Source organism: Oryctolagus cuniculus, chromosome 4 (assembly GCF_964237555.1).
Source record: "Oryctolagus cuniculus chromosome 4, mOryCun1.1, whole genome shotgun sequence".
NCBI classification, from domain to species: Eukaryota; Metazoa; Chordata; class Mammalia; order Lagomorpha; family Leporidae; genus Oryctolagus; species Oryctolagus cuniculus.
The window spans coordinates 80,994,499-81,010,122 of record NC_091435.1 but is presented as its reverse complement, the minus strand read 5'-3'; the positions used below and the strand labels follow the sequence as shown (position 1 = coordinate 81,010,122).

Below are 15,624 nucleotides of genomic sequence, written 5' to 3'. Positions count from 1 at the left end.
CTAGCGCCCAGCAGGCATCACGGGCAGAGGCGGGCAGGCCCTGACCCTCCACATGTGCCCTGCAGGCCACGGCGAGTGTCACTGCGGCGAGTGCAAGTGCCATGCGGGCTACATCGGCGACAACTGCAACTGCTCCACAGACATCAGCACGTGCCGGGCCAAAGACGGGCAGATCTGCAGCGAGCGCGGGCACTGCCTCTGCGGGCAGTGCCAGTGCACGGAGCCGGGAGCCTTTGGGGAGACGTGCGAGAAGTGCCCCACCTGCCCGGATGCTTGCAGCACCAAGAGGTAACGGCCCCACTGCCCTCCCTGGCCTGACCCCACCCTGGCCTGGCTTCCAGCCCACCCCTTACCAGCAGTCACTAACCTCGGGGCTTCGAAACACCGGCTCCTTGGGGATTTTTTTTTTTTGACAGGCAGAGTGGACAGTGAGAGAGACAGACAGAGAGAAAGGTCTTCCTTTTGCTGTTGGTTCACCCTCCAATGGCCGCCACGGCTGGTGCGCTGCGGCCGGCGCACCGCGCTGATCCGATGGCAGGAGCCAGGAGCCAGGTGCTTTTCCTGGTCTCCCATGGGGTGCAGGGCCCAAGCACCTGGGCCATCCTCCACTGCACTCCCTGGCCACAGCAGAGGGCTGGCCTGGAAGAGGGGCAACCGGGACAGAATCCGGCGCCCTGACCGGGACTAGAACCCGGTGTGCCGGCGCCGCAAGGCGGAGGATTAGCCTACTGAGCCGCGGTGCCGGCCGGGGATTTTGAGAGGAAACAAAAACCGAATACAAAAATGCAACTGCTGTTCCACCCCTAAGCAAGTTCAGAGACTGCAGGATCGCGGAGTGAAATTAAACTGGTGTTGGTACCAAGCACAGAGCCTTCCCTGTGCTGCTGCGCGTTTTTGAGATACAGTTTGCATCTTGTCGAATGGATTTGCCTCCCCTCCACATTGCTGTCTCCCCAGCCGTGTTTCTCAGAACGCCCACGTGGGGAAAGCCACTGTAGCAAAGCCCAATCCCAGAGTAAACTGGATAGAAAGGCACCGACCTAAATAAGGCGTGCCAGGCGCAAGTGCGATAGCTTGGAATTTTCTGCTCCATTTATCCTGACGATGCAGCCCTGGCTCGGCTCTGCTGCTGGGTGCAGAGGGCACCTTCGCTGGCCCAGCCACCCTCCCCATGGCTGTGCCCTTCACACCCCAGCAGAGCACAGAGGAGGGAGCAGCGCAGAGACCAAGCCATGGCGCCGTCCAGGAAGTGGGAGTGTTGACTGCTGGAGAGACAGCTGGGCACTGCTCTGCGCACGGGGAACCGGGCGGGGCACAGCAGGGCACTGGTGCTCCCAGCCAGCACCAGCACACAGTCGCTTCCCAAGGGCCGGGAGGCAGCTGTGCGATTGTCCTTTGGCAGCGTTCCCTCGCGAGTGTCTGGCTGGGGCTGATAATGCAGTGAGTTCATGCTCCCTGGGCCTGCCGCGGCTGCTGGTCCAGCTGTGCTCAGAAAAGTGCTGGTGGCGGAACCCCTGCTCGGAGTTTGGCCACAGAGAACTCAGGTGGGCCCCGACAGCTGGCTGCAGGTGCAGAGGTGGTTGGGGCCAGCTTTATGCCGTTTAATTGGGAGGGATGAGAGAAAGGGAGAGACAGTGGCTGTGTTTTAGACCTGCTTAGAAAGAAGCAACAGACGCCCAGAGACAGCCAGGGGGGAACGGGGAGGCTGGCGCCCTGAATCAAGAGCACACAAGGCTCACGGCTTGGCTGAGAGCCACCAGGTTTTGGATGTCCCGGGTCCTCTTAGTCCTGGGGTCTCTGGGCAGCCGCTCCTCACCTTCCAGACCTCACCAAATGCACCCTTCATGTTGGTGAGTCAGCCCAGCTGATTTCAATGAATAGGTGTCCCGGGCAAAGCCTCTGGGCAGCATGGTCTTTTCAGGTCCAGGCTGATTGGAATACAGGACTGCAGCGCATGACAAGTTTCCCCCAAGTCGTGCAGTACGTAGGTTACACAGGCATGGCCATGTGGATCCTCGGCTCCCTGTGCAGGAAGTGGCAGGAGCCGAGGTTCCAGGTGGGGCCCTGCTGCCTGCCGTGTGTGAGCCCAGGAGGCTGGTGGGGGGCCTGGCCCTTTTCCTCTGGAAAGTCAGGGTTCTTAGTGCAAGGGCCCCCAAGCTCCCGTCCCATTCCGATAGTCCCTGTTGCAGCTTCTGCCCTGGGGATGCCCTGTTCCCAGGCCTCTCTGCGCCCAGGGGTTAAGCAGAGGATAATGCCGGCAACCCCTCCTGGTGGCTCAGCCCCCAGAGCCGTGCAGAGAGCTCTGCAGACACGGCCCCTTTGATCAGCAAGGGCCTGGGCGGTGAGCAAGGCGGCGGGCTCCCCTGGAGCTGAGGTTCTGTGAGGTCACGGCCTTGGAGACACAGCGGCTTCCCCAGCACACCTGGCTTGGAGTCCTGACCCCATTTCCTGCCCGGAGCCCCTGGGGGCTCTCATGTCCCTGCAGCTCCCCAGCACTGTTGCATCACAGGGTCCCCGACGTTGATCTGCCCCAGGGAGCAGCGAGTGCCTTCTCCCTGGAGTTTGGTGCTCCCTTTCCTGCACACGCTCAGCCCTGCCCCCGGTCTGGCAGCCCAGCCCAGGAGCTCCTGTGCCTCTACTCCCACCACGGGCTTCCCAGTCCCTCAGCCGAAGCTGAGCTCCGGCCCGGTGTCCTCAGTACCCTCCCTCTTCTCCTGGATGGCAACTCCGAGGCAGGGGGAACATCGGGGACCGAGTTCTGACTGCCACCAAATGCCGCGGGGAAGCATTTGAGCTGTCAGCCTGCGGTGGAAGGACCCAGTGCTGGGGAAGGCCCCCGTCGTAGAACCAGGGTTTTTTTTTTTTTGTGGGGGAGGGGCATCATCGCCCTGTAGCTTGTGCCAGGAGTGGAGGCCTGGGACCAGGCACATGGACATCAGGGCCCTTAGCAATGGCAGGTGGGCTCTGCCGGGAGAGAGAAAGGGGGTGGAGCCCGGGATTCTGAGGACAGTGGCTCTCAGCTGCCTCCGGGTGTCCCAGCCCCCGAGGTGTGGGTGGGCCACGATTTGATATTTTGTCCTGAAAGCCCTCTGGGGAGTCAAGTGAGGGGGGGGGGGATGGAGAGAGGCGGGAGCCTGGTCACTGGGGAAGGGCATGGGCATCAGGCTCTGGCTACGTAGTCTGAGGAGCCCCCGAGTTGGCCAGGGACGGGAAGTTGTTTTTTATCACTCCAAAGCCTGCTGCTTGTGTTGGATTCCCCAGCCAGGCCCTCGAGGTCGTAGAATGCAGGTGCATATGGCTCCTGGTGGCAGAACCCAAAGGCTCTGTGACCTGCAGGTCGGCCTGCGGAACCAGCCACAGCCCTCAGCCCCCTCCTGCTCCTCCGAGAGCCCAGGGCTGAGCACCCAAGGTTGCTGAGTCCCCGCAAGGTGGGCGGGGGGCTCCGGTACAGGGGTGTGAATGCTGCACGGCGTCTGACGCCCACACGTGTGTCCCCTCTCCAGAGACTGTGTCGAGTGCTTGCTGCTTCACTCGGGGAAGCCTGACAACCAGAGCTGCCACCACCGGTGCAGGGACGAGGTGATCACTCGCGTGGATGCCATCGGTGAGTGCCCCCTGGGGTCGTGGCCCGCGCCTCCAGGTCAGGAGGCTCAGCCCAGGCTTCCTCGCCAGGGGCCATCGCACCGGCAGTCTCAGCTGGAGCGCAGATCGGTGGTTGCCGGGCTGGGTAGGGAGAACTGGGATGGACTGCTTACAGGTGCATGTTGCTGTTTGAGGTTTGTGTGAAATGGTCACATGACGTTGTGCGCTCACAAAGAGGAGAAGAGGAAGAAGAAGAGGCCATGCTGGGGGCAAGGTGGGGGACCGTGCATCCCAGGCCGCCCTTGGGTGGGTCTGCCCCCTGCCTTGCCCTCCTGTGTCTGCTGTGTCCTGGCTGCCGGCCCCTGTCTGGCCTGGCCTGGCCTGGCCGGGCACTTGTTTGTTCCACTCCCTGGTTTGGATGACTTGCCCACACCATGCTGGTGAGTGTGGTCAGTCATGTCCTCATCCTGTACATACTCCCTGAGCACCTACCGCGTGCCAGGCGCCGTGCTGTCCCCCGGGGAGGCAGCAGGCCGGATACCCCCGTCCGTCTCCAGTGTTCAGTTTCCTGTCTTGCTACCCAGGGCCTGGCTTACGGAAGTTCTGCCTGCAGACCTGGGCACACATGGGCAGAAAACAAAAAGATGCTGCCCCATGCCCGCAGGGGGACTCAGCTGCGTACGGCTGCCTCCCCATCCAGCCCTGAGAGATGAATCGCAGCGAGAGGGGGCGCTCTAATTCATCATGTGCTCTTCCCTTCCTTCTGCTTGGCGGACTTGCACACATGCACACACGCACACATATGCATGCACACACACACAGGTGCACACACGCTCACTCCTGACGAGGAGCTGAGAGGTTTGGTGATGGCACTAATTAATCTGCTGTCAGGATAACACTCCTTTGAGAAACCAAGTTAGAGAACGAGAGCGGAGAAAGCGTCTCGGGTCGCAGCAGTGGCCTGCAGTGGCCGTGCAGGACCTCGTTCCTTGTCCTCCTCAGCTCAGTCTCCGGGCCCGTGCCTTGGAATGCGGGGGGTGTGGGGCTGGGATTGTGGCACCTCCCCTCCGGCTGGCCCAGGCCCGCCCCAGCGGCTGACAGCCTGATTGGCAGCTCCCGCTTGCTCTGCCTCCCGGACCGGCGCACTGTGTGGGTTCTTTCCGTCTTTGTACCCCAGGACAGAGCTGCGTCCTTGCGGCCTGTGCAGCCACATCAGTCCTGAGCCGACTGGGCTGTGGCCCTCACCCAGGCCCCTCAGGGGTCAGAATGGCTCCTCCTTCCTTCTCGCCTGTCACACAGGCGGCCCCTCCGTTCACCCGGCCCCGCTCCAGCCAGGGCTCCGCTTCTTTCACGTCACCCCAGCCAGCAGCACTCTGAGGGGTCCCCGAGTCCCATAGCAGTCTACACTCAGCCCCGGGCCTGCGAGCTTGATGTGAGAAGCCTGAACCCATGCTTAGTGTGTTTATTTTGAAAGATTTCTTTATTTGAAAGGCAGAGTGGTGGGGGAGAATCTTCTACCCACTGGTTCACTCCCCAAATGGCCACAGTGCTAGGACTGGTCTAGGCCAAAGCAAGGAGCCAGGAGCTCCATCCAGGTCTCCCACACAAGTGCAGGGGCCCTGGGACTGGGACATCCCCTGCTGCTTTCTCAGGCGCACTAGCAGGGAGCTGGATCAGAAGCGGAGCAGCCGAGACTCAACACTGGCCTCTGAACTCATTTGCAAGGGCCCGGCCTCCTCTCTCGGACCCTGTGTCCCACCCTCTCTCTGAAGCGCTCGGCTCCCAGTGCCCTGGGTGGCCCAGAGACGCTCGCTGAGGACGTCCCTGTGGGTTCTCTTCCAGCGAAAGACGACCAGGAGGCTGTGCTTTGCTTCTACAAAACTGCCCAGGACTGCGTCATGATGTTCACCTACGCGGAGCTCCCCAGCGGGAAGTCCAACCTGACCGTCCTGAGGGAGCCAGGTGCGTGAGAGCTGGGAGGGGCCCGCCCCGCCCTGGTTCCTGGTGTCGGCCCTGCCCTGGAGTGACCGGCCCTGTCCTTGCTATGATGCTCACACAGATGAGGATCTCAGGCCACTGCTACCATGCTCTCCAGATTAGAAGATGATGATGGTGGGGCTGGGGACCCATGGCTGGGGCGGGGTGGGGCTGGGACAGGTGAGTGGCAGGGCCCTGCCCCCCCCGGGGGGGACTCACCTTGGAGGAAATGGCCGTGGGTGGCAGTAACCACAGAGCACCCTCTGCCTGCAGGAGCTCCTGTGCTCTGCAGGGACAGTGCAGGGCACCTGGCCGCCAGGGCTGGGGACCATCCAGGCACACATGGCCCCTGGCTGCAGCGGCTGCTGTCTCTGACAGATCCTGGGCCCAGCATTCCTGCCTGCTGCTCTGCTCGACCCCCAGGGTGACTGAGGAGGCCAAGCCTCAACCCCTACGCCAGCAACGCTGCCTTGTGTTCCGGGGGAGGGGCCCAGCAGCCTTTGCCCGGCGGAAGCGGGGTTTCTAGTGTCGCTCGCCATTTCTGTTCTCTGGAGGGGGAGGCGGCAGAGGATTTGCTCTCTCTAATTCACAGAGCAGCAAACTCTTTTTCCCAATTGAGCCAGACCACATACGGCGCCTTGCCTGCACCGAGGCAGAGGGGAGCGCGGTGCCAGCCCAGGACGCAGGCCTGCGAGAATGAGGCTTTCTTTCCAAGCACTGTCTGTGGTTCTTTGCAAATAAGCACTTTCGCTCCAGCGGGCTCCACACTCAGGGCTTACACATGTTGGCTGGCCCCCAGCCCGGCCCTCGGGGAAGCGGTTCCCGCCCCCTCCCGCCTGCCCGCCCCGCTCAGGAAACCACTGAGCTGAAAGCTGAGCTGGCTCAGCATCCCGCCCCGGAGGCCCACGGGGGACAGGCTGCACGTTGCCGTCCCGTCGGCTGCCTGGTGTGGGAGCCGCCTTCGGCTCTCCACCGCCCGTCTCCTCGAAGCGCTGTAAGGACCTCAGAGCAGGGGAAGGCCTTTGTCTCAGACGTGCCTGAGGCTGGCACTTTGCTCCCTGCAGAGTGTGGGACGGCCCCGAACGCCATGACCATCCTCCTGGCCGTGGTGGGCAGCATCCTCCTGGTCGGCATCGCGCTCTTGGCCATCTGGAAGCTGCTCGTCACCATCCACGACCGCAGAGAGTTTGCAAAGTTCCAGAGCGAGCGCTCCAGGGCCCGCTACGAAATGGTAAGCCGGCAGGAAATGGGAAACTCCAGGCCCGATCCCTGGCGTTGACCACAAAGAAGGTGCACTCAGGTCTGGGTAGCGGGAGTCACATGACCGCTGAGCACAGAGTGCCCTGCACACAGCCCCACAGCAGGCCCGGGCCCGGAGTGCCGTGAGCCGGAGGCATCAGTCACGGCCTTGGCGGGGAGGGCTATCCCAGCCCGGAGAGTCGGCAGGTGCGTGGAGGCAGCGCAGTTCTCAGGGGCTGTCCCGGCATGCGTAGGTAGGGCTTGTCTGCCAGGCACCGTCGGCGCCCAGAGAGCCCCTGTTTGAGGGACTTGCCCGGGGACACAGAGCAGGAGGCAGAGCCAGTCCTGGAGCACAGGCTGTTGGCGCCCCCTTGCGTGCACTGTCCCGGCCGAGGAAGGGCGTGCAGACCCGCGCGTGCTGGGTGGGATGAGTGAACTAACTCGTGCCCTCTTCCCGTGCTGCAGGCTTCAAACCCTCTGTACAGAAAGCCCATCTCCACACACACTGTGGATTTCACCTTCAACAAGCTCAACAAGTCCTACAACGGCACCATTGACTGATGCCTCCCGCCCTGGAGGGCCCAGGGGACTCATGAAAGAGACTGACGCGCCTTGGGCAGCTGCGCCCCTCGTCGTGGCTCCCCAGACAGGCGAGCATGGAGGCACCTGCCAGGGAGACTGGGCGAGCACAGAAGAGCACCTACTGCGTGCACAGGAGGACGCACACCCACTGTGTGCACTGCTGGGCCAGCGCCTCGCCAGGCGGCCCGGGGATCGCGAGGGGACCTGGCGCTCTGGGGATCCCCACCGACCGCTGAGATGGGGCTCGGCTTTCGGCCTGGCTGACTGCAAAGGCCGTTGGGAAGGGTCAGGAGGCGACACTGTCTGCCTTGTTCCATGTTGATGGTTTCCGTGTGAAATAAAGTGATGGTGTATTTACAGCATGGGACTGGAGGCTGACGGCGGGGCAGTGCCGGGGCGGGACTGTGGAGCTGCTGGAGGGGCGCGGGCTTTGCCCATGTCGGGCTCCTCCCGCCGCCGTGGGTGCCGAGCGCGTCTGTATTGTGCAGGAGAGATTGTTTGGGACTGGAAGTAAAGACTGAAACCTAAAGAGTTTGTGTTTGCCTGGAGCTCTCTGCAGGGGTGGGGTCCTTTCTGTGTGGTCTCGAGTGGTGCCCGGGGCGGTGGGAGCGGCCGCGTGCCTGCTGGGCCGGTCCAGTGCTGGACAGTGGGGCTGACTGGCAGGGGCCGTGAAGACCACCCCGGGGCACCTCCCCTGGTAGAGGTGCTGGGCTGGAGAGGGATGGGGCCCATGAGGGAGGGTTGCTCTGTGGCATCCACGCGGCTTCCACGGGCCTCCTGTGCCCCACACGGGCCCAGAGCACAGCCATCAGCCCAGCTCTTTCTCCTGCAGGGCCGTGATGCCCCTTGGGTTCCTGTGCCTGAGCTGGAAGTCCCCAGAGGGTGTCTGACCCCACCCCTTTATTTGCTGATTTTCACAGAGGGCAAGTGGCTTGCCCAGCATCAAGCAAGCTCATGACAAACTGGCGCTGAGAGCCGGGTCTCGGCGCTGGCATCCGAAAGCCCGTCTGCTCCGCGACACCTCCCACTGCTCATGGCGTGCTGTTGGCGTCACCTCAACGCCGCTGTGCCTTCATCGTGGCCAGGGAAGAGACTGCTCCTCGTCCTCCATTTTGGCGAACACTGAGACAAATGCCCGTCCACGAATCGGGGCTGTTAGCTGGGACGAGTGCCAGCAGGTTCTGATGTGGCCTTCGCGACCCGTGCAGGTGCTCAGCGCCAAGGGCCTGAGAGTGACCGGAAGAGGGTGGGAGGGATCCAGGGCGTGACCTTGGAAGGCAGGTCAGGACAGGGCTGCTGGGCAAGGCCTGCTTCCTGGCCCACTGGGACCCGCCCGCCCCAGCCCTCTGCCTTGCTGACGGCCACCCGGAGAGGCCACCCCAGCTCTGACCCCGACAGCCCCCTTCTCTCAGGCATCAGCTGGCCGACTGGCCTGAGTGGCCTTGAAACCTTTTTGGGATGTATATGTAAGCTGTGGCTTTGAGGATTTGTAGGTTGAGAAGAAAGGATTTTGGAAGAAGCTTCAGGCTTCTCTCCCATTTAATTTAGGTTTCCTAGAGACAGATTAGTAAGGTGTTCAAAGCCTCAGCGCTGTCTGTTCTTGAGCCATAGACTCCAAAGGATGATTTGCTCCTGGTTTCCACCTGATGGGAAGTTAGAGGCTGTCCATCTGTGACCCCAGAGGCTGCACTGTTGGAGGCAGCTGCTCACAGCACACTTGCGCCCTCTGCTGGAAGCTCATGGCACAAGCTGTTTGCAGATCCAACTCCTGAGATTCTGTCCCGACACCTAATGAGTCCCTTGGTTTTGTTTGTTTTAAAATTTTTACTTACTTTGAAATTCAGAGTTAGAGAGAGGAAAGAGAGAGAGAAATCTTCTATCTGCTGGTTTACTCTCCTGGCTCTAGGTCAGGCCAAAGCCAGGAGCCAGGAGCTTCATCTGGGTCTGCTCTGTGAGTGCAGGGGCCCAAGCACTTGGGCCATCTTCCACTGATTTCCCAGGCCATTAGCAGGGAGCTGGATCAGAAGCAGAGCAGCAGGGACTCAAACTGGTGACCACATAGGCTGCTGGCACTGAAGACAGCAGCTTAACCCGCTGCACCACTGTGCTGGCCCCAAAACATAAAATTCTGAAAAAGGAAAAACTGCACCACTTATAGGTGCAACTTATTGGTGTAGGCCTACTCAGTCTTTTTAAAAAATATTTATTTATATGAAAGGCAGAGCAACAGAAAGAGAGGCCTTCCATCCACTGTTTCACTCCCCAAATGAGACACAACCAGGGCTGGGCCGGGCCAAAGCCAGGAGCCAGGAACTCCATCCTGGTGTCTCACATGGGTGGCAGGGACCCAGGTACCTGGACCACTGCCCACTGCTTTCCCAGGCACATTAGCAGGAAGCCAGATCGAAGTGGAGCAGCAGGACTTGAACCAGTGCTTGGCTGTAGGATGCAGGCATAGCAGGAGGCAGCTTATGAACCCACTGCGCCACAGTGCCAGCCTCCTCCATCTTTTCTGTATCTACATATGTGTCATTTTAACCAAATTAGGATTATACTGTCACTCCTTAAAAGGACAGGAACTTCTCACTTAGCTTGATTGACTAGTACTCTGTCAAACTAAAATAACCTGTAGCCACCTCTTCTGGGGGACAGATGAATTTTTAAAACCTTAAAATCGGAGTCAAAGTTTAAGATGATTATCATGAAACTCTTGGAACGCACTTCAGTTGCGAATAAACCCACAGAGGGGAAGTGGCTTGTCCAGCATCAAGCAAGTTGGCCGACTCCTCCCTCTCTGCAGGGCGCCTGCTGGCCTCCGAGGGCAGCCTGGGATACTCGGCCACTTCATGGACTGAACTGTGGCCCCCGATTCATATACTGAAGCCTTCCCCACGGGGTGGTGGTCTTTGGGGAGCCGGTCTGTGAGGTATGAATCAGGGCAGGCATCTGGCACGGCCACTGAAGTTGCTGCTCTGCACACCTGCTGCCCGTATCACAGTGCCTGGTTCGAGTCCCTGCTCCGCTTCTGATCCAGCTTCCTGCTAATGCACATCCTGGGGAGGGGACGGATGGTGCCTCCAGAACTTGGGCCCCTGCACTCCCGAGGGAGACCCCCTCAGCGCCGCCCCAGATGGCTGAGTGGCCGTGGCAGCGAGGTCTGCCTGCTCCACTTGTTTCTGTGGGGGGCTGAGGCCGGAGCAGATGCTCTGTGTTGCCAGGCACGAGCCCGAGCTCTGCAGCCTGTCTGGGTGCCTGCATTACTGGGAAACTGAACTCAGTGCCTTCGGGGTACCAGGGACCCTTGCCATGATGGAAGTGGGAGAAAGAACCTTGGGCTCTTCTGTTAAAGTTGTATCTGTCTATCATCTATCTGTAACCTATATATCGTCTATCTGTCTCTATATCTACTTATCAGTCATCTATTTTTTGAAAGGCACAGTAACACACACAAATACACACACACAGAGCTTCCATCCACTGGTTCAGTCACCAAATGGCCACAAAGCCAGGTCTGGGCCAGGCTGAAGCCAGAAGCCAAGAACTCCATCTGGGTCTCCCATGGGGGTGGCAGGGGCCCAGACTTGGGCCATCCTCTGCTGCCTTCCCGGGCCCATTAGCAGGGTTGGAAGCAGAGGAGCTGGGACTTGAGTCAGGCCCTGCAATCTGGGATGAAGGTGTACTAAGTGGCAGCTTAACCCACTCCACCACCACAATGCCCGCCCCCAGGGAACCTGACATATTTTTATAAACGAGGGAGGGGGTCGGCGTGGTGCAGTGGGTTAAGCACCACTGGGGATGCCCACATCCCACACTGGAGTGCCTGGTGTGAGTCCCAGCTCCTCTGCTGCCAACCCGGCTTCCTGACCGTGCACCTAGGAAGCAGTGGAAGATGGCCCAAGTAACTGGGTCCCTGCCCCCCACATGAAAGACCAGATGGGGTTCCCAGCTCCTGGCTTTGGCCTGGCCCAGCCCTGGTTATTGTGGCCATCTGGGGAGTGGACCGGTGGATGGAAGGTATATCCTCTCTCTCCCTGCCCTCCACCTTTCAAAGATTTTTTTATTTGAAAGTCAGAGTTAGAGAGAGAGAGAGGGGAGAGATAGAGATCGTCCATCTGCTGGTTCACTCCCCACATGGTCACAACAGCCGGGACTGGGCCAGGCCAAAGCCAGCAGCCAGGAACTTCAACTGGTTCGAGTCCCGGTTGCCCCTCTTCCAGTCCAGCTCTCTGCTGTGGCCTGGGAAAGCAGTGGAGGATGGCCCAAGTGCTTGGGCCCCTCTACCTGTGAGAGACCCAGAAGAAGCTGCTGGCTCCTGGCTTTGGATCGGCCCAGCTCCAGCTGGGGGGTGAACTGGATGGAAGACCTCTCTCCCTGTCTCTCACTCTCTCTGGAACTCTGCCTCTTCAATCAAAACAAAAAAACATCCTGAATTGTTTACTTCCGGAGTTTTCCATGTAGTGTTTTCAAACGACAGTGGATCCCAGGTGACAGAAGCTGCAGAAAGAAGAACCGTGACCTGAGGGGCCATTGCTGATGCTGCTTTTCCCTGAGCAAATTCCGCGGGCCAGATGCGAGTGTTCAGGCCGTCTATGCAGACGGCAGACACAGTCGTGCTTTCTCTGCCTCAACTCTGCACCGCTCTGCTTCAAGCGTCTGTGCCAGGGACGGCTGGGAACCAGGCTGCCGGGCCGGTGCGGCCGGTGACCCACTGTGTCAGCCGGGAGGCTGCCACCCTCTACTGAGCCTGTCACGAAGCTGCCAGGCTCCAGGGCCGGGAAGATGCGGCTGGCTTCTGGGGAGCGGGCACAGACGCGCACAGGGACGCCTCCCCCAGCGCTGAGTCTCCCCGCTCTTGCCCCCTGCGCCCACACAGCTTGAAGGAGCCTCTGTGCGTGTGGACAGTGTAGGCCTGTCTACGTGCGGGCCTCAGCAGCCATTTTGCCCAGGAGAGGCAGGTGAAGGGGAGCTGGGAGAAAAGAACATGAAAAATAGTCTCAGGGCATGGGCGTCTGGGGGCAGCCGTTAAGGCAAAGTTTGGGACACCTGCGTCCCACGTCTGAGTCCTGGCTCACTTCTTTATTTATTTATTTATTTTTATTTTTGACAGGCAGAGTGGACAGTGAGAGAGAGAGATAGAGAGAAAGGTCTTCCTTTTGCCGCTGGTCCACCCTCCAATGGCCGCCGCGGCCAGCATGCTGCGGCCAGTGCATCACGCTGAGCCGAAACCGGGAACCAGGTGCTTCTCCTGGTCCCCCATGTGGGTGCAGGGCCCAAGCACTTGGGCCATCCTCCACTGCACTCCCTGGCCACAACAGAGAGCTGGCCTGGAAGAGGGGCAACCGGGACAGAATCCAGCGCCCCGACCGGGACTAGAACCCGGTGTGCCGGCGCCGCAAGGCGGAAGATTAGCCTAGTGAGCCGCGGTGCCAAGTCCCGGCTCATTTCTGAGTCCAGCTTCCTGCTGGCAGGCAGGCAGCAAAGGATGACCACCTGTGGAAAACCTCCTCCACTGATTTCCTGGCTCCCAACTTTGGCTTGACCCAGCCCTAGCCACGGCAGGCTTTTGAGGGTAGACGGGGTGGGGGTGGATCGGAAGATGGGAACTTTCTGTCTCTGCCTCTCAAAAATACAATACCCTTGGGCTGCCGTTTCCACCCTCCAGCGCCTTGCCTTAGCCAGGCCCCGGGGCCACGTCGGGCAGCTGTAGCTGCAGGGCTGGCTCAGCAGCGTTAGTGGGGCTGGCGCCCGCTGGCCTGTGTCGGCCGCAGGCCGCCTGAGACTGAGTGTGCCTATGCTCCTCCCGGCCTGCATCTCTGTAGCTCTAAGAGGGGCGGGACCTGATGGTTTCCTAGGTCCCTCCAGCGCTACAGAGCTCTGGCTGATGCTCAATAAGAAGCCTCCAATAGTGGATGAGGCCTCATTGGTCTAACAGATTTCGGGCCGCACCTGTTTTCCCACCAGGAGCAGGTGTTGCTGGGCCCAAGGCTCAGGTGAGCAAGGGCTGAGCCATCGTCACCTCCGGATGATGGCACTGGGGAGCAGCCCCACTCGGCCCGAGACAGCCCTCTTCTTCCCTCCGTCGGAATCAGTGGCTGCTCCAAAGTTTCAGGACTCTGGACCGGGCTTGCAGCACTGGGCTCACCTTGAAGAAGCAGCAGCATCGCCTGGGGCATCCCCAGGACAGGAGGGTGCCCAGGCCTGGTCCCGAATCTGCTAAGGCAGACTCTGATGGGGGTGGGGTCGGGTGTGTGTACGTGCATGTGTGTGTGTGTGTGGGGGGGTCTGCTTTTTAAGTGCAGGGGCTGGGGGATCCTCAGGTTCCCCTGATTTCCCATCACCCGGCAGGGGGCCAGTGAGCATCAATGACCAGAACAGCCGAGCGTGCCGGCACCCTGGGGCAGCAGGAGCCCGTGCTCCTGAAGGGGGGACAGGAGTGCGTGACACTCAGCAGGAGAGGGAGGCAGACCCCAGGCTGGCTTGGCTTTCTGCACAGGCAAACGTGATGACCCAGGGCCGTGCTTCTCGGAGGCGGTCCCTGGGCCAGTGGCTTCAGCAACCCCTGGGAACGCGTTGGAAGTGCATTTGTCAGGCTCACCCCCCTGGCGGGGGGGAGGGCAGTGCTCAGAGCAGGAAGCATTGGCCCAAGCCCTCAGTAAAGCAGGCACTTGAGACTGCGTGCACCGGGGAGCCCTGAGGGCAGAGCTCCATCCTCTTCCTCTGGCCTTTTAATTCCTTAGTCATTTGTCCCCTCCCAGCAGAGGGGATTTCTCTGAGATGCAGCGCTGGAGACTGGAAGCTCACGACAGCTTTGTGAGCAGCTCTCCAGGGGTGGGCCCGTGGCTCTGCAGGTAAGGCGCTGCTTGGGGCGCCTGCATCCCAGGTGGGAGCCCCTGGGTTCCAGCGTGACCTCTGCTCCCCATCCAGCTTCCTGCCGAAGTGCACCCTGGGAGACAGCAGGCCAAATAGTTGGGTCCCTGCCACTCATGTGGGAGATGGAGGACTGAGTTCCTGGTTCTAGGCTTCAGCCCAGCCTCATTCTGGTGTTTGTGGGCATTTTGTGGAGTGAACCAGCAGATGGAAGACCTCTCTACCTTTCAAACAAAACCTTTTTTAATTAAACAAACAAACAAACAAAGTTAGGAACAGAAGCTCTTGGCCTGCGCTGCGGCTCACTAGGCTAATCCTCCGCCTTGCAGCACCGGCATACCGGGTTCTAGTCCCGGTCGGGGCGCCGGGTTCTGTCCCGGTTGCCCCTCTTCCAGGCCAGCTCTCTGCTGTGGCCCAGGAGTGCAGTGGAGGATGGCCCAAGTGCTTGGGCCCTGCACCCGCATTGGAGACCAGGAAAAGCACCTGGCTCCTGGCTTCGGATCAGCGCGATTCGCTGGCTGCAGCGCGCCGGCCGCGGCAGCCATTGGAGGGTGAACCGATGGCAAAAGGAAGACCTTTCTCTCTGTCTCTCTCTCTCACTGTCCACTCTGTCAAAAATAAAAAAAAATAAATAAAAATTAAAAAAAAGAACAGAAGCCCTTGAAATGAAAACTTCTGGGGGAATAGGAGCAAAAACCTGAGCTGGAACTGCAGGCACTCAGCAGAGAGAAGGGTGGGGTGGGGTGGGCTGCGGCAGGGTAGGGGGTGTGGGGTGTGGGGTGTGAACAGTGGATGCAGTGGGAAACCAGGGGTCGCTGCCCGCAGTGAGCACCAGAGGGGAGGGCGGGGCAACAGAGCCCAGGTCCAGGCTTCCCGCCTTGGTATGCGGAGCGGAGCGGGCGCCCCTTTGCTCTCCTGCCTTCAAGGGTGACCCTAGGCGCCCAGAGCGATGTGACCATGGGGGCGTCCGTGCCAGTGCTGGAGGGCGGGGAAGGGCCGGCAGAGTGACATCTTAAGAGGAGGACAGGTTTTCCCTCGACACTGTTAGGCAGGCCATCCTTGCTAGCGTAACGAGATGATGCTGTAACTGCTACACCCTTCCAGACACACATTGTCCTAACCTGGTTATGGGTGCTAGCCTACCAGCTGAGCAGGAAGGAGTCTATGCAGTTGGTTATATTTCTTTTTTGATGCATATAGGTATCAGAGACTTGGCTACAAGAAAATCAGCAAGCTAGTTGGTTGATGAACCTGGTTAATGACAGACCCCTCATTTAGCTCATTCTTCAACCATGTGACTTTTGGTGGGTTTGTTTTGTGGGGATCCTGGCTGAGGAGCATGCTCCAAACTCTTGGTACTATTTATTCTGTTATTAT

The 15,624-nt window shown here is 60.1% G+C and overlaps 1 protein-coding gene across 1 annotated transcript in view; it reads left to right on the top strand.

Annotated features, from left to right (window-relative positions):
• The window catches only part of ITGB5 (integrin subunit beta 5), a 116,511-nt gene extending 108,602 nt beyond the window's left edge, over window positions 1-7,909 (top strand). Inside the window, exons 11-15 of the mRNA XM_017347042.3 lie at window positions 66-288; window positions 3,504-3,604; window positions 5,425-5,544; window positions 6,624-6,790; window positions 7,264-7,909. Coding sequence (XP_017202531.1) covers window positions 66-288; window positions 3,504-3,604; window positions 5,425-5,544; window positions 6,624-6,790; window positions 7,264-7,359 — 707 coding nt within the window. The 3' untranslated portion in view covers window positions 7,360-7,909. The remainder of the gene's footprint in view (window positions 1-65; window positions 289-3,503; window positions 3,605-5,424; window positions 5,545-6,623; window positions 6,791-7,263) is intronic.
• The last annotated feature ends 7,715 nt before the right edge of the window (window positions 7,910-15,624 follow it).